This window comes from Terrapene carolina, unplaced genomic scaffold (genome assembly GCF_002925995.2).
Source record: "Terrapene carolina triunguis isolate 2854851 unplaced genomic scaffold, T_m_triunguis-2.0 Scaffold96, whole genome shotgun sequence".
Classification (NCBI taxonomy): domain Eukaryota; kingdom Metazoa; phylum Chordata; order Testudines; family Emydidae; genus Terrapene; species Terrapene triunguis.
In genome coordinates, this window is record NW_020664447.1 from 72,477,086 (window position 1) to 72,500,014 (window position 22,929).

Here is a 22,929-nt window from a genome sequence, read left to right on the forward strand (position 1 = left end):
TCCCCGAGCCGAGCCCCTCGCATCCCGCCAGCAACACACAAACCTGGCCCCTGGGGAGTCACCTGGCATCCCTCCAGTCACACACACACTGGCCCCTGGGGAGTTCCTGAGCCCTCTCACACCACACCAGCTACACACAGCATAACACAAATCAAAGAACCTCACCCAATAATTTTTGCATCAAGCCCATATTTTCTGTTTGAACTATAGAATATCCTTTAAAATTATATCCACTCTTAACTAGACTCTCTAGATAGTTGTTCCAATAGTTACCCTCTCCATTAAAAACGTGCACCTAAATAGTCTGAATTTTCTGAGCTTCAGCTTCCAACCACTGGATCTCACCATGTCTTCTGCTAGATTAAAGAGCCATCTCCTCTCAGAAATCTCTTCCCCATGTAGAGTGTGTGGCGTATCATGATAGTCACCTATTAACCTTCTCTTACCCAAACTAAATAGATTGGGCTTCTTAAATCTCTCACTATAACTCATGTTTTCTAGACCTCAACTTCTTGTAGCTCTTTTCTGAATCTTTTCCAGTTTTCAACATCCTTTTTGACCTTTGGACTGCAGAACTGACACAATATTCCAGTAAGGGTCTCAATAATGCTGTATACAGAGGTAATATCACTTGATCATTACCTGTTAGGTTTACTCCCTCTGGGGCACCTGGCATTGGCCTCTGTCGGTAGACAGGATACTGGGCTAGATGGACCTTTGGTCTGACCTAGTATGGCCGTTCTTATGTAATATCACCTCTCTACTCTTAATATTCCCCTGCTTATACACCCAAGGATTGTAATTAACACTCTTAGCTACAGCATAGCTCTGAGAGGTCACGTTCAGTTGGTTAGCTGCTGTGACCCCTAAAAGAAGTCCTTTTGAGTCACTGTTCCAGGACACAGTCCCATCTTATAAATGTGACCTCCATTCTTTGTTCTTAGATGGATGACCTTTCATTTCATGGTGTTAAATCATGTGTTATTCATATCAGCTCATGTTATCAAGTGATCGTGGTTGGGCTCATCTACATCATTTACAGTTCCACCAACTTTTGTGTCATCTGCAAATTTGACCAGCACTGATTTAATTGTTTTTTCCAGATCATTCATAAAGATATTAAACTGCATTGGACCAGAGAACAGATCCTTACAGATCCCCTCTAGAAACACTTCCGTTGGCTGATGAATCCCCATTCACAATTACTTTTTGAGATCTGTTAGCCAGTTTTTAATCCATTCAATATGGACTACGTTAATTTTGTATACAGAACGTAGAGCAGATCTGACCACAATAAACTATGGAACTTGTCCTTATTTTCATCGCTGATGCATCAGCCTTTGTCAGAATTTAATCTCAGATTAAAAATGGTCACATTAAAGGGAATACCTATAAAAGGTTTCTCTATTTGAATTTACTTTATTGTATCCAGTCTCTGGTCATTATTACAACAGGTGTTTCTGTACAGTTAATATAGGAAAATGTTTAATAGCTTTTCAAATGTTACTGGATATTAAGTGATCATTAATACAAGATACCCTGAGTTTATAAGGGCCATCCTTGTCCCATTACAGTCATTCTCTCACCAGAAAGCATACATTAGCCTGATCATTATCATTTCCATTAATTGGTACCCAAACAAAAAAAGGTATATTTTGTGTAATTGCAAAATTACTGAGAGTTCTTCTGGGTACTGTTCTATGAATAGCTCACAGATGAGACTGTGACATCAACCTTCATTGGTCTCCTTGTTCATTCACTGATGTGTCAGCAAATGACACTGCATCAGAGGCATGCAGACAAACAAAGCTATTACCCCACATTCAGACAGACGTGTCACCCAAAAGCATAAACTGCGCCAATAAAACCCTATGATTAATGTGAAACTTATCCCAGATACTCATACTTGCCTATTAATAGTATATTGTCATGAAATTTAGGCCTTAAATATAGGTAGTATAAGAAAAAATAATTTACAAATTCTAACACTAACAGGTATTTTCAGGAAATATTTAGGGTTTTTTAAGTTTAAGATTAAGCTTTAAAAAAAAAAAAAATCATTCCTAGACAGCATGGACTTGTTTTTCAAATTAATCACAGCCCTTCTCCCCAAAGAAACTGTATATCCATTCAGCTTTTCCATAACAATAAAAAGACATTCCTGAAACAACATAATTGGGGAGCAGTCACAGTCTTACAGACAATGCATCAATATAAGGTGCAGGTATAAGATTTATATTCATATTGTTACTAAACTAGCCAGGGATTTGGATGGCTTATTGGGATTGGTTTGAATTCAGCCACTTTAGTGGTTATCAGGTTATTACTCAGGGACAGCTGTAGGGGGTTAAGTGATGCTGTAAAATGAGACAAACAAAACAACCCCCTCCTCTCCCCCCAAACACATCACAACTGAAATCTTAACTGTACAGAGAGGTCAATAACTCAATAGGCACAGAGTGAACTCCAGAGTGGCTGATTTGGGTTGAGGCATGCTGTCGGGGCTGTGAAAAAAAACGACTGTACTATAGTTTTGGTGAGGTTAAAGAACTTCACTCTCTGAGGAAATTCATTTTCCTTAGAAACGGAAATAGCTATGAAAGTGGAATCAGCTTTTCAGTAATGTGAATGAACTTGTTGAGTTAAACTTTGTAGTTATGGGTTGGGCATGGCCCCACTTTACATATAGGATAAATGTAAAGAAGCCATTGTAACCAGGTGGCTGAAACAATAGCATTAGCACCCAAAATATAGGCACATGGACATTCTGAGCAAAAGCTGAACATTTGGCCCTATGGGTTTGACTGGTGGAAATGTTTTGAGGTAGGGGAGTCTGTCTGAGAGAAAGCCAAGAAGACAGTAACAGAAGGCTGGTAAGAAAGCTTTACTGAGAGAAAGCTAAGAGAAAAGGCTTTCGGGGTATAACATGCTCGCTGGAAAGGTAGGCTTGGAACAGCATTTATAGTGCAGAGTTTATATTATAGTGCCTAAAATTAACCATAATTAAACATGATTGTGGCCTGGCCTGAAACTGTTATAGCATGATCATTTCCTTACCTGGGAGGACAGAAAAAAAGTTACAATCATTTTACAGAACCGTGTTTTAATTCTGTAGCTACCCAACATGGATATCACTTTTTCTTCCCTGACTTCTGTGGACAGAAGAACATACTACATCACATGGACCATAATAATGATAAAGATGATAATTTTTGTAGGATAGACAGGATCTAAAGATCTTACAAATGTCAGACTGGAACAAAAATAATTTATTCTCCTGCATAATGGGCTCTCTACCACTAACGCTACAACATTAGGATGCAACTTCAGCTTCGAAAGATGGCTACTGCTAGCAAAAGACTCAAGTAGTTTAAACTTTATTTACAAAAGTGTTTCACAATTTATACATGTCAGTAAGTGCTTATCACTTAAAGAATGCACATTGAGAAAATGAGATCAGTTTTTATTGATGGCTTCTTGGCAGCTCCACACATTCTGTACTTTGGATCTACACTGTAATATGTGTATTGTCACTAGTTCATATTCACCTTTTCCTTTGGTGCAATTAATGTATGTAGCCTCCAGGGCTACCTCTTAACTGATTCACTAACAGGTAACCAGTCTGAGTGAGCTTACTATTCCTCAGAATGCCAAGTGCACATTTAGCTCACTTAATTTTTAGATGATACTGTTTATTGAAAGGAATATGGTTATCCATAAAATCTAATTCACCCTGTTGTGCCTTTTAAGCATTATATGATCTTACATTCCTTGTATGCTACAATACTTAGGCAGTGAGGTGGTTTGAGGATAGATTTGGTGCTTTAATCATGAACTTCCATGCTTTAGTGATTATAAAATCAAATCATTAACATCACTAGAATATAGGAGTTCAGATTTTTATATAGGAATGCTACAGTATATAGCCAAAGAAATATTAATTTATAATATAACATAACTGAAGAGGAAGTTAGCAATTACCATGTCTTAAAAAAGAAGTCTTTACAAATCTGTATCCATTTATAAAGATAAAACCCTGCATTTTAAATTAAGTCAAATGAGATCATCCAGCTGTTGTTTGCATCATGCCAAAAAGGAGAATGTTTATGACAGGTAAAATGTAGGCAGAGAAAAAGAAAAATCATGATGAATTTCCAGCCTCACAAAAACAGTATTTCATGCTTTATATGCATCCTTTCCCACTGTCATTTACAAGGAACAGTCAATCTTGAAGCCAAAATCTATACTGATAAGTTTGTGCAGCCATTCAGCACTGCAAAGTTGTGTGTGTGTGTTTTTATTTGTTTGTTTGTTTGTTTTGTTTTTTAAAGCAGTGACTTTGTTTTAAAAACTTGGTGCAGCAGGCATGGCAAAAGAGTTAATCTGTTAGTCAATTAGGTAGACTGAAATGCACAACAGTATTGCCTACAAAGGATGAGAATGGTGGAAGTAAAAAGCAATTCTGAAAAGCATTACTTGTCTTCTGGTCAAATCCACATTGCCTTACTCATGCAAGTGGTCCTACTGAAATCAGTGGAAATTAAGCATACAAGTAAAGGAAACAGAATTTAGCCTAAGGATCTATCTTACAGTAATATTCTAAGCCATCAAGAAGCCATCATTCTACACAAATCTTTACCAAAACCTAACGGCCCTTTTATATACAGTACTATTCTGTGCTGAATGTTTATTTCCATCTAATTATGATTCACTCTAACTAATTATAATTAAATACATTACTATGGTGCAATAGTATAATTTTAAAATATTTTGGTAAAGAAATCAAATGTATAGTTTCAAAAGATTATTCTTAGAATGTCTGTGGCAACTGCTTACATACTAAGTGAAAAACAGCTTCAACACCATACATCTATAACATATTTCCATATAATTTATATGTAAACAGAATTTATAGTTAAAGCACCATTTATGAAAAAGGAATGTGTTTAAACTGTTGCAGTAAAATTGAAAGCCAAATTTGGTCACTCTGTCACACATTCATCTTGAGTATCAAAGGGTAAGTCTTACAACTGATTGAACAAGCTAGCTTGCATACTCATGCTCCCCATTTTTCTCAGTAACAGAAACAACATGATAAACAAACTGTAAGGTGCATGAATGAAGGCCATTCCTGAAAAAGCTGTAAAATTCTGACAAAATAGAAGATATTCGTAAAAAGCATTTGAGAAAAAACATGCGCACACATACAAACATAAACAGTCAGTCTTAACAAAGCTACCTGCACAGGGGTCATTTCAGTTTGCAGGAATGCACCTTAGAAATGTGGCACTGAAGTTATGGCATCTAAATCTCTTTCTCCCTCCTTTCCCCCCACTCTCAACACAGCTTGGTGAACTAACAAACCAGGGAAGAGATAGATATTCTTACTAGGCGTGTGAAGGAAGAAATGGTGAGAGGCCAAGGTAAGGGGAGGAACTCAAAGATTAAAACAGAAGACAAAACAGGAGAGGTAGAGACAAGAATAAACTGTTTAGCCCAATTGCCAACATGTCATGTCTCTCTCACAGAAAAAAGTACCATCTCCAGTAAAGCCAACTTCAGCATTCAGTGGAAAGAGTACGAAGAGGGAGCCAAATCATCTGACCTAAAGTAAGAGAACTGGAGAAATCTTTGACATGAACTTTCCTTTAATGATGATTTTCAAATAATGCTAAAGGTACTGCAAGTACAAAAAAGGTAAAATCTTAAATCATTAAGATAACTTGGGTACCATTATAATTACAATTATATTGAAGATTTTTCTTTTCAACTGCCAAGACCTCATGGTTTTGTGTTTCTCCTGCAGAAATGATCCTATCACAAGCACAAAACAGCAGAGCAGTAAGCTCTGTTCTAGGTTCTGGGAAGCGAAACACCATCAATTCTTGCAGGAGAAACATAGAACCATGAACTCAGGGTCTAGAGGGTAAAAGATTGAATTAAATTTTTTTCATTTTAAAATGTGCTTACTGGTTTTAAAATTTGTCCATATTTTCTATTCATGATTTAAGAGCCTAACTTTTTTGTATTTATTTTTAAATTATTATTGAATGGCATCTGAATTCACTGATAAGAAAACTGCACTAAATTTAGTAATTTTGTGCTGAATTCTCCAAGCAGCTGACATTTAATAAGAAAGGAAGGTAAATTATACTTGCCCCTTATTTGGGGTATCCAACACACAGGCCCTGAGCCTACAAGGCACTTAACTTTGCTCACTTGAGTAATCCTCCTGAAGTCAATGAAACTACTCACCTGAGCAAAGTTATGCATGTGTTGAAGTGTTTTGCAGCATCAGGGCTAATTTCTAAATTGGTGCAATATTTTTGTTATTTTCAGATCTCCTTTTAACTCTGACCCCCTTCTTCTCATCTGTGGTAAGACAATATCCTGTGTCTCTGAAATGAACCCTGCTTGTACAGCATCCACACAAGAATATTATAATGGAGATTGAGTGTTCTAACAAAAGAGAAAACATTATTTTGTCATTTCTTTTCTTCTGTATTTAGGCAGTTCCTAACAGTTTCCAAGGACATATTCATGGCTGCTTGAAGCATGTCTTCTTCACTCATATCGCCTCCTGCCAGGAGACAAACATACACAAAATATTCATGTTTAATTACTTCTGGAATGCAGCTATAAAAAAGTAAACATTTTTCATATCACTTCTTGCCTCTTGTTTCTATTTGTTTATCATTCCATGTTTTTTCAGATGTCTTTTGCTTTTTTGTTTTCTATTATCAAATGATCATTTCAGACTTACTTTTCAATGCACTGTAATCATTCTATAAAAAGATATGAAATAATGTATAATTAATTTTAGGTCTGATATTTAACATTAGTAATGTTCACATATTTATTTTCTCTCTGAATTACATTGTTAACATGTTTCCACACATAATTAAAAATAATAAATGTCTCTGTTCCAGCCTAATGTATTTTTTATAAAACTTGAGAATAGACATTTAGAGAGAGATTTATTTTTCAACATGCATCCTGTTGTTGGTAATAAGAAGTGCTGCATACACCTACACCAAGAGCTACCATACTATATTCAACTGAAAGAAAGTAAAACCAGAACCTGCTTGATCTAGTAGCAGTGCTGTGCACTCCCAAGAAGGAGAGATCGACATGCAATCACTATCTCTAGATTCTTAGGCCAACAAGGGCTGAGAGCAGTGTGCAGGTAATGCAGTCCACTCCTGTGGGACAGGTGATCTCATATCACTCAAGAGTGACCCTTTCGGCCAACACAGCAGAACAGGCTCTCTAAGAGCCCTATTATATCCTCCCCAGCAAGAAAAATAGTGGCTATGTCATGCAGCCCCAAGGGCAGTTGTTAGGGGAGTTAAAGGCAAGGAAAACTGGGGAACTGTTCTTCAGCAAAGAGAGAACCCACCAGGGAAAAATCTAGATTAACATCTGTGTTGAAAACCATAGGCTGAATAAAACAATACCTGGGTCTGTTCCTAGTGCATTTGAACTTGTAGTTGGCTTATCGTGTATATCTGGGGTCTGGCCTTGCTGCAACTGTTGCTGCTGTCTGAAATTACCAAAATAGTTTAAATTAGTGAAAAAACAAAACTAGGAGCACAAAAATAGTATAAACTAGACAAACTCCTAAGTTCCTAGTATCTGGTAGAGTTCAAGTTACCACATTTACACTTCAAGAAAATATTACCAGATACAAAACTGACCGTGAGATAATCCAGAATCTCTGGCTTTTATATTAGGCACTCACTTCACTATATTCTGATCCCTGCAAATAATTTGATCCACACACACCAAAAAAAGGGCAGAAAATAGATAGCTATCTACTATCAACCTTAAGAAACCCATGGTGGGTAGTTAGAATTATGAAAAAGGGAACTTATAAAATGTATTAAAGTAGTACTGTCAACTTAAAAATCTTATGTTCTAAACAAAGTTTCTTTACCTATGTTCAACACCATACATTGTGCAGCGTTGCCAACCCTCCAGGATGTCCTGGAGTCTCCAGGAATTATGCCATGTGATGAAACCTCCAGGAGTTCATACAACCAAAGCTGGCAACCCTATATGCACGGTTGTTGTAGTTGTGTCAGTCCCATGATATGAGAAAGACAAGGTAGGTGGGGTAATATCTTTTATTGGACCAACTTCTGATAGTGAGAGAGAGATGCTTTTGAGCAGACTGTAAGCTCGAAAGCTTGTCTCTCTCACCAACAGAAGTTGGTCCAATAAAAGATATTAACCCACCCACTTTGTCTCTCTTATACCATACATTAAAAGACAAATAACTTTAAAATACCAGAGAACATGTCACAATTTATACCATTTAATTTTAACATTTATATCAGCTTTGATATTTTTCAATTATATCAGATTCACTTTCAGTTCCTTACTGTTAGGGTTCCAAACATTGCAGGAAAATATTTAGTTGTTAAAAACAACTGTTTTTATTGTTTTGTTTTTTAAATTGTGAAACATTTCCCTGGATCTGAGGCTTTACATCTGTTCCCTCCTCCTCCCAAAATTTACATACAGGTCCAAATTTAAATCCACAATCTCCATTTAAAAGCTCCTCATCTTGTCTTTATTGTCTCTTTTTCTAAGGTCCTGTTCTGACACCTCCCCTCTGCAAAAAAGTCATTTTTCATTCCATGGAAAGCCAATGAGTGAGAAATATTTGGATGGTGCCCATCATATGCCCTTGCACCCCAAAATCCCTTCAATTCAAATGTCTGGCATTCTCATCCACTCATACACAATCTTATCCCCTTATTACTTCACTTTTCCTTCTGGTTCCCCTCTCCCTCCTCACTAGAAGATCAAGATAGAGAGAAGGAAAAACAATAGTAACAACAGAAGAGATGCAACTGGTTTATAGTTCTGAAACAGAAGCTGAATTGGTATTAAGAATCTACTTGCTCATCTCTATGGTTAGCAGAGAACAAGCTCTGCCCAACCTTTTGTTCAGAGGGGGAAGGACTCAATAGATGAATATTATGTGACTCCCTGCATTTATATCTCAACTCTCAGGCACATACCCCCACTAAATATTGATTGTGTTGTTTTTTTCGTAGAGTGCACTCATTAAATCATGAAGGACACATACCCTCTATAAAATAATTAGTGTTATTTACAACAATACTCCTAAGACTTCATATAAAATAGTATCTTAGTACCTATGTGTGCACATAGCTGGACATTTACCTTACTGGCAAACAAACAATCTCCTTCTAACTAGTATCTCAAGTAACTAATTAGAAGCTACAGGATTTCCAGAATACGGTGCTAAAAAGGCCATTAAAAAAAAAAAAAAAGATAAATAAAGCTAAATCTGACCTCAATGTGTGAAAAAATATTCTACTATCCTAAAATATAATTACTTCAACAAGCAAATTCAGTTTTCCACCAGATACTTTACTTTTCAAAATATGTCTGTCTTCTCCTTCGCAGCTCTTCTGAAGAAAGAGATTCAAACTGACTTGTACCAGACGAATGTGGTATATTCTGCGATACAGAGTCTGAAAACTCACTTTGATGGCCTCCTAAAGTTAGAACATGGCATTCATTACATCAAGATGGGAAATTTTAAACTAACAAATGTAACGTAGCTAAAATTACCTATCCAAATCTCGATGAAGAAAAAATTGTTTATAACATGATCATCATATACAATTATCTAATCTCTATTACTACAGACAAAGGTCTTGAAACAACAGATCTGGCAAGGAGTGAATGGCTCAGGGAATTGGGGAACAGAGAACTTCACCTGAAGATCAATGGTTCAAATCTACCCACTGCAGTAGCCAACCTAAAAATCAATATTATCTAATGGCTATTTAGCTGTCTATGTGAATAAGATGAACTTTCAGTATACTTCCTAGTGATCAACTATTCACATCATAACTGACAACATTTTTAAGAGTCACAAGGAAAGGACCAAAGTTCACACTTAAGTATCCCTTCATGCTTAGGAGGCAGACTTTCCAGAGGGCCTGACCAGTGGGCCTGAGACACATTCGCAGGGAAAATAGCTACTGTACTTGACCCTATGAACAGATTTCAGCTGTCAGATTTCACTTTTCACAACAACTCAACTAGTCAAAGTGATCACTGGATACAAATTGTAGCTTCTTTTTAAGTAAGTCTTTTACCTTGCATACTAAGTTGAATGGCTCTACGAAGATCAGCTTCTTCATCTTCCATATCAATTTCCTGTTTACTTAGAGCAAGGGCTCTTTGGAAATTCTCCTCATCTTCATCTAACATGCCTGTTCCATCAAAGGGATGGTTAACGTCTAAAGCTTGTTCCAGGTCAGTTTTTTGCACCCTGCAGAATAGATATCTCATTGCAATCAGCCATAGATAACATTTTCATTTGAATCTCATAATAAAGAATAATACTTTGCGTTGATTTAGCTCTGCATTTTCAGGGTACTGTAAAAACATTCTTATCTTCACAACACATCATCTGAGGTAGTTAAATATTTTCCCCATTTTACAAATGAAAAACAGAAGTACAAAAGAAATTAAGTGATTTGTCCATAATCACAGTGCTAGTCAGTGTCACAGTGAAGGGCAGAACTCAGAAGTTTGTGGTTCCCAGTCCCATGCTCTATCAACTAGGCTATATTGCCACACAAGATCTCTGTTTTTACCTATTGCAGAGCCATGGAAGTTAACCTGTATACCAAGAGAAAGGAACATTTATGAAGTAATTCCTTTGAAAATTTAAAGCTCTCTTAAATCTCTTTAAAAGCAATAAAATTTAATCATGATAAAATGCAACAAAACTATACCAGGCTGACTAGAGTATTTTAAAATGTTTTAAGATTTGGAAACATTTAAGGATTAATGTTGTAGTTGTAGGATAAATCAGAAAATAGCAGCTTTACAACTCAGTGAAATTATAATAGTATATATAATGAATTAGCGGTACCTAATACTACTTTGTAAGTTTACTTAGAAATAAGTGCCTTGGTTGTAGGCATCAGTCACTAAAAAAAATCATGTTCAACACTATTAAAAATAAATCTTTATTTACCTTACCTTTCATCTCTTGATTGTGCAGTCTCTTCCCCAATCAGTTTTGGTCGCTGCATCTGCTGTACCTGAATCATTTGCAGTAGTTGGTCAGCCTCACAATCTGGCAGGTCACCCTTTACAACAAATATAGAATAACCTGGGAATAATAAAAGCAGAAATACTAAGTATAAGGTGTCAGAGTAGCAGCCATGTTAGTCTGTATCCGCAAAAAGAACAGGAGTACTTGTGGCACCTTAGAGACTAACGAATTTTAAATTTGTTAGTCTCTAAGGTGCCACAAGTACTCCTGTTCTTTTTAAGTATAAGGTGTGTGGATTATTAAATACCCTCAACTAAATATACCATGAAATAAAAAAAGATGTAATTTATTACCAGCAATATAATACAGACATTCAATATTAGGCTTTGCCTCTCATTACAAGGATTGTATAGTTATTTCACCGATTCAGTCACAAAACTGATAGACTGGATACAAACACTCTTATAAATAAAGGTTAATTATCTGATTTTAATCATGTGCTTTCAAGCAATGAGGTTTAACATTTGCAAACTAGTATTACCTTCCTGTTGTAACTGAGCCAAGAAAAGTGCAAGGTATGTATCTGATATTAGTTCTGGACCCATCAGGAGAGAGTTCAAGTTAAACCACTGTAATTTGAAAACAAAAAAAGATTTGAGAGAAAAAAATTAGCATGGAATTTATTTGTGGGCAATCTGGTCAATTTCCATGATGAAATATCGGATTTGTAAACTAATCATGTGAAATATCAAATTCCTTTCAAGCACAAGAGCACAACAACATAAGTATTGCTACCTGCCACCCTTCAAACAGTCCTCAGCTAACACAAACTCTGAAACTTTACAGGAAAATTTATGTAACTTCAGGCTCCCTCCCTACTAATATCAGGAGAGTTTAAAGGGGAGAAATTTGAACAATTTTTATGTCCTGGTTTCTGCTGTTACTTTATGATACTGTTTATTCTGGTTTGCAATATTTGTTCTTGGAGATTGTCATTCGATACACTGAGGGTTTTTTTCCTTCTGTCACTTCACCATAGATTCATATTTTTAGTGGAGAGTGGACAGAATCCCTATTTAAAGAGATGGCTGAAGAAATAGTTGAGTATTTTCTGTTAAGAATATGCATAACAGTGCTGCCTTTAATTGCGGATACTATAAAAAAGATTGCTTTAAACATAGGTAACTGGTTTCTCTACATGTATTTTAAAGATAATTATATCAACCAAGTTCACTTGGAATGCTTTTATTATCTATGTCACAAACACAGCCTATATTAGGAGGAGGTGAGACAGGATGTAAAGATGTGTCCGTATAAATCACCGCACACACACTCCAAAAGGCCCATTAGTCATTAATAGTAATTCTGGTAATAACTGAAAATGTATCCAATTTGGGGAGAGATGGATATTATAGGGGCCATTAAAACTATCAGACATATCTCTTGACACTATCTTGAATAAATGCAAGTGCTTGAAGAAAAATTCTTCACAACACCCTTCCATTGTGCTAAAATCATGACCTTCCAGAACCACTTCAGATGGCAACAGAATTCAGTTTCCATTCCATACAATTCTTGGCCAAGCTACTGAAACTGTCAACAAGAATACTAATTAATATATAAGTATATTCTTTGTGATAGAGGCTAATGTCCATTGATAGCTAGAATGAGACTATTAACTTATTTCAGATGCTATTGAACCACCAATTACTTTTGGGCCCAATCCTGCAACATTTTAAACACATTTAAATGAAATCAGTGGACTCCTCGTGTCCTTGAAGTAGAACATGCATGTGTCTGCAGGATTGGGGTCTTGATTACTGTTCACCAGGAATGGAGTCATCAAATAGTTCCATATCATACTGCCAACATTCTACCCCATTCACGCCACAAAATTTCCTCTTAAAAAAAAAAAAAAATCCAACCCCAAATGGTGTGTGGGCCAAGGGTGTGGGGTAGAGATAAAAAGGTATGGTATTGATATATGTACATGAGTGTTGGGCTTTTAAAATGAGGAGTGAGGAAAAAACCTTTTAGAGAGAATAGTTTTACTTTATAGTATAACAAATAATAGAGATGAAAGAGTCAAATTAATGTTTCCTTCATTGAGCTAATCTATTTTGTCTAGGGATGGATTATTAACTTATAAAATGAATCCTCCTTCTGTATTACTCTCTGAATAGACACCAGTAAGTGCTTTATTGTGATTATAAACTATATAACATCTAAAAAAATAAAGTTTTAAACCCAAATTTAAAAAAATAAAAATCTCTGTGACAGAATAATAGTTTATCAAAAAAAATCTGAACTACACATACACATTTAGCCTGGAATGCTCTCCCCATCAGATAACAGTTTTAAAGTGAACACTAATGCCCTTTCAATATAAAACATGAAAAAATGCTTACAAAATGAACATAATTATTTTTAAACTAATCCTGAATGTAAAGTCTGTAATGTATTCCCCATTTTCACCATTTACGCCAGATGTCATTTCCACTTGAAATAAACCACAATATAAGTGCATTTTTGAAATTTGTATTGGCCTGAAAAATCATTACTAGTATAAGGCATCACTTGCAGCCAAACCACTTTGAGCTTTCATTTTTTAACAAAGAGGCTTTATCGGGAATGTTTGGTGCATTCAATGAGCCTTTTCAGTAGAAAATAAAAAGCTTCAGTGCCATGTTAAGGGCAGTGGCCTGGTTAGTTTCATCTACAAAAAGTTTACTTATTTTTTCTCATCTGGATGTCAGCATGGCTGCAGCTTCCAAAAACCTTATTCATGGCTATGTGAGCTCCTTTCCATTATTGTAGATGTTTTTACAAAGCTTACTTCAGGAGTGTTTTACACATTTTAAAAATGTAGTTTAATTATATGAAGAATTATAGAATGTCATCTAGAAAGGGACAACTTTGATTGGCATTCTATCTCTGTGTGTTAAAAAGACCCAACTTTTTCTGATCTATCTGGCTGTTTGGTTATGAACACTTCATACAGGCACACCATCCCTTATTTTTAGCAATCTATTTTACTATTTCTAATTTAATTCCTCCTAAAAGCTCTCCTAAATCCTACAGAGTTAAAAGCTGTGTTTCTACTTTTCCCCACTACAATCCCTACTAATATCTCTCCAATGTTGGCAAACATAAATATTCAATGGTCTAATGTGTTAATCACATTTCCCATATACTGACTAGCCATTTTAGATGCACAGAAACTACCTGCAATTTATTTTACAGTATCAATGTAATAGTATTGTGTAATGCAGCAAAAACAAAAAAAATTTGACCCTCAGTACCTCTTTATAATGTATAAAGATGACCTCAAACTTTTTTCAAAAGTATGATTTTCTGTCTGTCTGTTACATTAAGTCTTCTCTCTTTTCTGACAAATATGTAGTGATGTCACATAAAGCTGTAACCAGAGCTGCAGCTCTTGCTTCCTATAACAGCATGCAGATTCTTAGGGGATCTGATCCAGAGTCCTTCCTTAAGCCAACATTAATGCCAAGCTGCCTGGCAGCATTATGATATAAATAAGCGTTTACCCAACCTATTTATTTGGGATAGTCTAAAACAGATTTCAACCCAGACCTTCAAAAGATGAAAGGCTAGCACATGGCCTCATTGCAACCATTCTTTCCACCCCCGCTCTGAAGTCAACTTTTAAATAAAAAAAGACAAGGTCACCTGTTTTCCTAACTTTCGAACTGTAAACCAGTGTTCCTTATAATTACAAATAAATGATCTTTCATTTCTGTAAAAAGAAAAACACAAGGTATACATAAAATTAAATTCTCTAATATTGGAGCTCATACTAACTTTTAAATTATTTGTTATCACTAATTTATAAATAAATTACAATATTTTGGCAATACAACATAACTATTGATGCTATAGAGTGTTTAAATTGCTCTTATTATAATTCATAATATTTTAAAGTGTTCTTTTTAATTATGTAGTGAAGTCTATATAAACCTGGTAATGTCATAAAGCATATATGACATCACATGCAACTCAATCAGCATACTGTGATGCCACAGATACTGAGATGTCATGAAGGCTCAGAGGACAGATCATATTAATCCCCAAAATATGAAAAATAAAAGGCTGAGGGGATAAAAAAGGAAACATCAAAATGTAACAGAGCTTGAAATAGTAATTTTAAAAGAAACTTAGTAATCACAGATTTTCAGCGTTACTTTTCTGTAAAATGAAAGCAGGGTGCTAAAAAGAAAGTCTTACATAGGGTCGATCCCGAGCCTCTGATACTCTGGGCTGTTGAAGAGGATTAGTTCTAAACCCCAAACTTTCAAGGCATTGCTTATAACCTGTCAAAAAATAGTACTTTTCATGAGACAAACCAGTCAACTCCAAATTTAAGCAATGCAACCATTTTAATCACTATGAACAATTATATTGTTTTCATAACGCTGTGCTTTTAAAAAGTTGATATAAAAAGGAAACCTCGGGATCATAATATTCAAAATGCAACCTTCATGAATCTACGATCACCACACAACAGAGATAGCATATACAACAAAGATGAATTACAAAACTAGAGTTTGACAGAGAGATTCTAGCAAAGCACACCTCCTGGATTATGTTATAGCCTTATATCCAGCTGTCTGCTTATTACCTTCTTACTTTCACCCTCAAAACTACATTATTAAAACTGTTTGGCATTTTGCAGCCATTAAGATAACACAAGAAACAATATTAGGGCTACTGTTAACATATTTAGGGATCATCTACTCTCATCCTTTTTGAAGACATGTCCACTAAGACTTTTAACTCACATAGGTCCTTAACTTTGCCACTACAAACTAGAACTATGTTGCAACAAGGTCCCTGACTCCATTACAACTTGGGTAGACCTGAGCATCAAGGTTTACCAAAAACCCTAGACTTCCAACTAAGGATCTCCCTAATATCTGCTAAAGTTCTAACTCATTTTAAACATTATTCAGTACGTTTGAAATTTATGGATGGAATCAAACCTCTTAACACTACTCACTTAAAGCTGTTTGGGATAAAGGTATGGGGAGATTAACAATTCATCCTCACCTCAGCCAGTCAACAGTGTAGCAAGTGAGCAAAGAGATGGAGGAGCAAGAAAGTAGAAACAAAGTAGAAAGCAATTTTTATCTGCTTCAAAGTCACTGCAGCACAATTAGGAAGTAAGGAATTGCCATGCTGGCAATGGCAGAAAATATATTTCAGAAATGAGACTGGGAAGTAAAATGAGCAAATAAAGAGAGCCCTGTGCATCTACAAAACAGAGTAATGGGAGCAGAAGCTTACATGAGAGTATGGAAAGAAATACTGACCAACATACATGGGGGCCACAAGAAGAGAAACAAAAGGTACAGAACATGACCTAGGGATCCAATATAGGTAAAAGCTACTAGTCTGGGATTTTTATGGGGTTTTTGGTTCTATTACAGGTATTTAAAAGATTAATTACATATTAAGTAAATTCCCTTTTTAAAAATAAACTTTTTTCCAAATAGCTCTAAAGTTTCAGAAGTGTGAAATAAAGCCTTTGGAACACAGATTCTGCAGCTTTTTCATTATGCAGATCACTTTGTAAGAGAAGGATTCTCTCACGGACCCCGTAATCACCAGGAAGGCCTCTGTAATCCATAATTTAAACCCGATGCTCTAGAAAGCCAGAACTCTCCTGCATTAATCCTACACACTAGAAATTGGAGAAGAATTACTAAATGCTATCAAAATTATTTTGAAGAAAATATATATAATGCAACTGCACTGGTTGTAAGAAATTGTCCTGAACACAGAGTCATGCTTACTTGAATGGAGAAGTAGCCACTATCATCCATATTTCCAGAAGGCTGCTGTTCAATTTGGGTGGAGGAGAAAAAGAAAAATTGTGATTAGCTTACACTTCTAAAAAGGTTAATGAGAAATCAAGTGTAAAAATAAATACAATCGTGTACACCTACAACAGAGACTCTGTACACCCATTTAGAAAAAGACTGCTTGCCCTGCCCAAAATACACTTTTAGTGAAAAAACACAATCCCATATCCTTCTCTCCACGCCTGTAAAATGGGGATAATATATTTCTCATTGAAGTGTTGTGATGCTTTAGTAGTGAATTAATGTTTGTAAATGCCAATTTGACATACTTGTATGAAAAAGACTATAAAATTGAAAAGCATTATCACTTGAAAATGGAGCTTCCATAACAAAGCAAGAATGACAAATTTGTAAAACAAAAAATTATGTTTCAAAAAAGCAAACAGATGCCAAGCAATCTAATGTTAAAATGATTGTTACCTGTAAAAACGTTCTGTACTCTTCACTAGAAACTCCTCCCTCCGCCATTCTTATTCTCTCTTCCTCATCTAGCTGCTGTGCAATAGAAGATAACTCCACAGGGCTAAAATATTCCCCTTGTAGTAAGTTATTCAGACAGTGCTGAGCGCACAATGAGCCTTCTTGCTAAAATTGTAAAGGAACAAAAATATATCTAAGAATTGTTTTAATGTTTTGTTATATCTTCATTGCTTCAATCATCTATGTTTGCCAAGGGAGTATATTTACCCCCAAGCTTTCCTACAGTGCATTACTTGTCTGACTTTAGAACACCCAAAAGATCATCTCTGACACATGCATACGGACCCCGGTTATTTCTCAAGAAATGTAAACATTTTTAGTCCGTAAGTTTACTTTTAATTTAGAAGGTAATTTAAGAATTGGCCAGTGACAGAAGTCTCTGCAGACTGATAAAGTCACAGAGGGACTCCAACAATTCTTGCAAACAACAGCAGCTACAGACTTCATTCTCTCCCAGGCAGCCTCCACATGTGACTCTCTCATTCTCCATACCAGTTGCACTTGTCTCATATAAATCTCCCTCTTTTCCCTCCACAACAGTGCCATGTACCCCTAAGTCGCTTCCCCCATCATGGATATACACATGTAGTCAGGGGCGGGCAAACTTTTTGGCCTGAGGGCCACATCAGATTTCCAAAATTGTATGGAGGGCCAGTTAGGGGAGGCTGTGCATCCCCAAACAGCCAGGTGTGGCCCGGCCCCCGCCCCCATCTGACCTCCCCTGCTTCTCGCCCCCTGATGGCCCCCCCGGGACTCCTGCCCCATCCAACCCCCCCGTTCCCTGATGGCCCCCCGGGACTCCTGCCCCATCCACACACACACACCCCGGTTCCCTGTCCCCTGATCGCCCCCAGAACCCCCGCCCCTGACTGCCCCCCACCGCCCCATCCAACCCCTCCTCTCATTCCTGACTGCCCCCCCCAGGACCCCTGCCCCATCCAACCACCCCTTCTCCCTGCCCCGACCGCCCCCGGAACCCCTGCCCCTTGCTGTCCCATCCAACCCCTCCTCCTTCCTGACTGTCCCCTGGGACCTCTACCCCCATTCAACGCCCCTGTTCCCCACCCTCTGACCACCCCGACCCCTATCCACACCCCCACCCTCTGATCTCTATCCAACGCGCCCCCTTACCGCGCTGCCTGGAGCACCGGTGGCTGGTGGTGCTACAGCTGCACCGCCCGGCTGGAGCCAGCCAGGCCACTGCGCAGCACAGAGCACCGGATCATGCCGGGCTCTGCAGCTGCGCTGCCCCAGGAGCTCACAGCCCGGCCGCCCAGAGCATTGTGCCGGCAGCGCAATGAGCTGAGGCTGCGGGGGAGGGGGAAAAGCAGGAGAGGGGCTGGGGGCTAGCCTCCCAGGCCAGGAGCTCAGGGACCGAGCAGGGGGGTCCCGCAGGCCGGATGTGGCCCACAGGCTGTAGTTTGCCCACCTCTGCACATAGGCCACAAAGACTTTGCAAGTTTGCCTCAAACTGATGCATCTATTAAATGCAGACATGTATACACTTCCAAATATACACATGTATATAATATGTGTTTTCCAAAGTAAATAGATATGCATACTTTTGTATTTTTTTACCTTAAGAACTTCAGTATACATGCACTCTCAATCATATGAAAGGCATTCCCATTTATTAGGGACTCTTGAAAAAGTTGGTTTTGAAGATTCTATGTGAATCAGATTTGAAATATAAGTCAAAAAAGCATCAAGAAAATATTTAAAAGAGAATGATAGGGAAATTTTTAAACCCCACCTCATTGAAAGTCCTCATGGGATTTGCCCCAAATATTTTTACCATCCTAAGCTAATATACAAATGTGTGCAAATGTTCAGGTGTACTGAGGTTTTTCTTTGGTGACATTTAAGGGTGAATTGAGGGGCAAGCAGGGGAAGGAAAGAAAATTAGGCTCATAATTTATAACTGAAAGTAGCTTTAACCTTAATAAAGGAGACATAGCATTCTTTCATAATTATAAGCCTCCTCGTTCAACCTTGTCCTGACATACATTTATGCTCTGGCCATTCATTTATTAGAGCTTTCAACATTTTACCCTAGAGCAGAACTTCCTGTCTTTTACAGTACTGGCTCCTTAGGCATGGAGCTTGCCCCCCTTAGACTTATCTGAAAAGGTATCCTTACCTACCTTTTAAAATTATATTATTTTCTTTTCACACATGATTTTATGGTTAAGAATTTGATGTGTGTGTATTAAAGTACTTTAACTGTAAATACCTAAGCAGCATTCTGAATACTTTGGAGGAAATGGGGGCACTACCAGTGAACTGAAATGTAGATCTTTATTAAAAATGATGTTACATACACACTTGTTCAAATTTTTCCCCAGTGAAGGCAATTAAAATTGAGGGCATGGTAAATAATGAAGAGGAAAGATCACTGATTCAGAGTAATTTACATCACTCCGTGAACTGGCCACAAGCAAACAATATGCATTTTAATATGGCTAAATGTAAATGCATACATCTGGGAACAAAGAATGTAGGCCATATTTTCAGGATGGGGGACACTATCCTGCAAAGCAGTGACTAAAAAGATTTGGGTGTCAGGGTGGATAATCAGCTGAACATGAGCTCTCAATGGGACGATGTGGCCAAAAGAGCTAATGCGATCCTGGAATGCATAAACAGGGGAATCTCGAGTAGTAGTAGAGAGGTCATTTTATCTCTGTATTTGGCTCTAGCACAACCACTGCTGGAATACTGTGTCCAGTTCTGGTGCTCACAATTCAAGAAGGGGGTTGATTAATTGAAAAGAGTCCAGAGAAGAGCCATGAGAATGAGTAAAGGATTAGAAAACATGCCTTATGGTGACAGAATCAAGGAGCTCAATCTATTTATCTTAACAAAGAGGAGGTTTAGGGGTGACTTGCTCACAGTCTATAAGTACCTACATGGGGAACAAACATGTAATAATGGGCTCTTCAGTCTAGCAAACAAAGGTATGACACAATCCAGTGGCTGGAAATTGAAGCTAGACAAGTTCAGACCAGAAATAAAGCATACATTTTAATGCCGAGAGTCTTTAACCATTGGACCAATTTACCAAGGATTGTGGTAGATTCTCCATCATTGTCAATTTTTAAATCAAGATAGAAAAACATCCAAACAGATAAATTCCAGGAATTATTTTGGGGAAGTTCTATGGCTTGTTCTATACAGGAGGTCAGACTAGATTATCACAATTCTGGCTTTAGAACCTATGAAAATGATTATTACAACAGAATAAAAATATATGTTGCTTACTGCTTAAGATATCTAACTAGATGTTTTACCTCTACCTAAGTAATCTAACTACTAAATTGTCAAAGAGCAAGTATGTTTCCATATATGTAAACACATTTCCTGTACTGCAGGCTGATGTAAAATATTTGCAGTTTACACCACTTACAAAATAATTGCCATTTATTGTGTAACTTAGATTAAAGGGCAGAGTATAAATAAGAATATCAATCTTCAGCAGAATTACTTCTATCATTCCAATCCTATAAAGCCATCTTTCCACAGTAATTTATTTTAAAACAAAAAATGTTGGGGTTTTTTTGTTTGTTTTTTAAATTCCCCTTCTACACATGGCAGTCTAGGTCAGATAGGAACTAGTTTGGTTTAGTTACTATATCTCTTGGTAACTAGAGCAACCTGCATTTACAAAAGGAAATTTATTAAGAATGACAATTTGAAAAACTATTATTAATAATAAAGATGGCTAAAGAAACTAAATTACAGGAAGTACATAAAGACGACACTAGAATGTGATGGTGTGATATAGAGATTATTGTTTAGGAGTTTGAAGGCAATCATGAGTAACAGAGGTACTTGTCATCTGAAACAAAATATTTAACACTCATTTTCAGAAGCACTGTACAGCTATTAAATAAATTTTAACAACACCCACTTTGAAGTAAGTGTCATAATCTCCACTCTGTACATGCAGAAACCGAGGCAGAGAGAGGTTGTCATGAGCAAAAGCACAGCAAGACAGTAGAAGAAGTCAGGAATAGAGCTCATATCTCCTGCTTCCCATCTTTATGCTCATCTCTCATTTAAGCCATGCTGCCTTTCTCAAGAGAGTAAAAACTTCATTCTGCACGATCAAATTCTTTCTGTATTTATCTTTAGAGGACCAAGAGAAAAAAAAACAGGAAATAAAACTCAACATGAAAAAGTTGCTCTATAAAAGGAAGTAATATTGACACTTGTTTGTGACCACTTTTGAAGCTTTATAGACTTATTTGTCCAGCCATTTTTTTAAACCATTCAGCTGCTAGGGACTTCAGTATTGGCAAGGTATGCCAGCAGACTGGCCGAGAAATCGGATTCCCCTTCTGAAAGGGGCCTAGATTTCTTCGAAGATGTATTTAGTTGAACTATCATTTCACCTGGCTCTCCCCTTCCACTTGCGAGGAATCTTATCAGCACAAAGATGCTATAGTAAGGGGCAATATGACATCAAGATCAATTGGATAAGAGAATTTAGTCAGGGGGTTGTTTTCGGGAGTGTTTAAAAGACAGTTTCAAGTACTACCCTACTCTAAGTCATCCACGGGATGGAGAGAACTCACCAGCCCCGGCTCCCAGCTTCTGGCTACAGCTCCCCTCACTTCCCCCGCCCCAGGCTACCGCTCCACTACCACCTGCCAACCCCCTCCCCGCCATAGGCTACCGCCCCTTCCTTTCCCCTCCCAGCCCAGCCCCAGCTCCTACTCAAGCCTCTGAAATACCCACCCCCCGCATCCAACCGCTGGCGCTCTGCGGTGCCCTCCCCCACTCCCGAGTCCCCGGCTCAACCGTACGCGCCCTCTCCCCCCGCCGCACACTCACCCTCTCATGGAAGATGGCCTCCATGTTTATTTGTCCCAAGCCAGCAGCAGCCTCCACCTCACGTGACCACATCCCAGCCCCACAGCAGCCAATCATCGCAGCTGCCCCGCACCCCCTCGCCCTCTGCCCACCACGTGATCTTACCCCGCCCAATAAACCGCGGCCTCTCCAGCTCCGTGACAGTCATGTGATCACAACATCAGTGCTTGCGCTGGAGTCCTGGGGGCGGGGTTGCGGGAGCCAGAAGCGGCTTCGGGACTCGAATAGCTGGTGCGGTCGCCCCCCGTCGGCTGTCGGGGGAAGTGGGGGCTGGGTGCCGCAGTCAGAGCCGCAGCCCCGAGCTCATCGCTGTGGTCTGAAGAGCTTTGTTAGCGCTTACAACCACTTGATTGCCCTGTGTGTCACAAGCCCTGTATTGCCAGGAACTGATGGGGATTATCCCGCACCTCCGTAGTATTTTAAGGGGGCAGGGTTGTGCTTTGTGAGTAGCAGAGTCTGTTCTATTCCTACAGGTGGCAGGCCCTTCCAAAATCCACCTTGTTCAGGGTGGTGATTATTAAGTCTTAGCCAGTTTTGTCACAATGCCCATATACTATTCTACACTAACTCAGTCAGAAATGAATTTAATTCACTTTCAAAGCAGATTATCCCATTTCTCATAACTGCCCATTTAAT

At 37.9% G+C, this 22,929-nt stretch overlaps 1 protein-coding gene across 17 annotated transcripts; it reads right to left on the reverse strand.

Annotated features, from left to right (window-relative positions):
• Window positions 1–2,866: 2,866 nt before the first annotated feature.
• Window positions 2,867–22,336, reverse strand: ATXN3 (ataxin 3). Of its 17 annotated transcripts, none has more exons than XM_024205981.2 (12): window positions 22,255–22,273; window positions 18,997–19,085; window positions 17,359–17,523; window positions 16,870–16,914; window positions 15,302–15,387; window positions 14,747–14,813; window positions 11,595–11,682; window positions 11,038–11,170; window positions 10,143–10,318; window positions 9,410–9,533; window positions 7,458–7,543; window positions 2,867–6,580 (listed from the first exon to the last, which is right to left on the reverse strand). In XM_024205981.2, the coding sequence occupies exons 2-12, from the start codon at window positions 19,015–19,017 to the stop codon at window positions 6,486–6,488; spliced, it is 1,086 nt and encodes a 361-aa protein (XP_024061749.1). In that variant the 5' UTR covers window positions 19,018–19,085; window positions 22,255–22,273; the 3' UTR covers window positions 2,867–6,485. The 17 variants fall into 17 exon arrangements, with proteins under 17 accessions (XP_024061749.1, XP_024061748.1, XP_024061747.1 ...); XM_024205983.2 differs by lacking the exon at window positions 18,997–19,085 and adding an exon at window positions 6,764–6,785 and having other exon boundaries at window positions 6,498–6,580; window positions 22,255–22,336; XM_024205980.2 differs by lacking the exon at window positions 18,997–19,085 and having other exon boundaries at window positions 16,870–16,911; window positions 22,255–22,336.
• Between the last annotated feature and the right edge of the window lie 593 nt (window positions 22,337–22,929).

Excerpts from the sequence above, each read along its gene's own strand:
- ATXN3 (XM_024205979.2), bottom strand. The coding sequence starts at position 22,326 with ATGTGGTCACGTGAGGTGGAGGCTGCTGCTGGCTTGGGACAAATAAAC. Across the intron at positions 16,915-17,358 it reads AGTACAGAACGTTTTTACAG|CAGCCTTCTGGAAATATGGA; the intron begins GTAACAATCATT and ends CAAATTGAACAG. Across the intron at positions 6,581-7,457 it reads TGCACTAGGAACAGACCCAG|GAGGCGATATGAGTGAAGAA; the intron begins GTATTGTTTTAT and ends GTCTCCTGGCAG.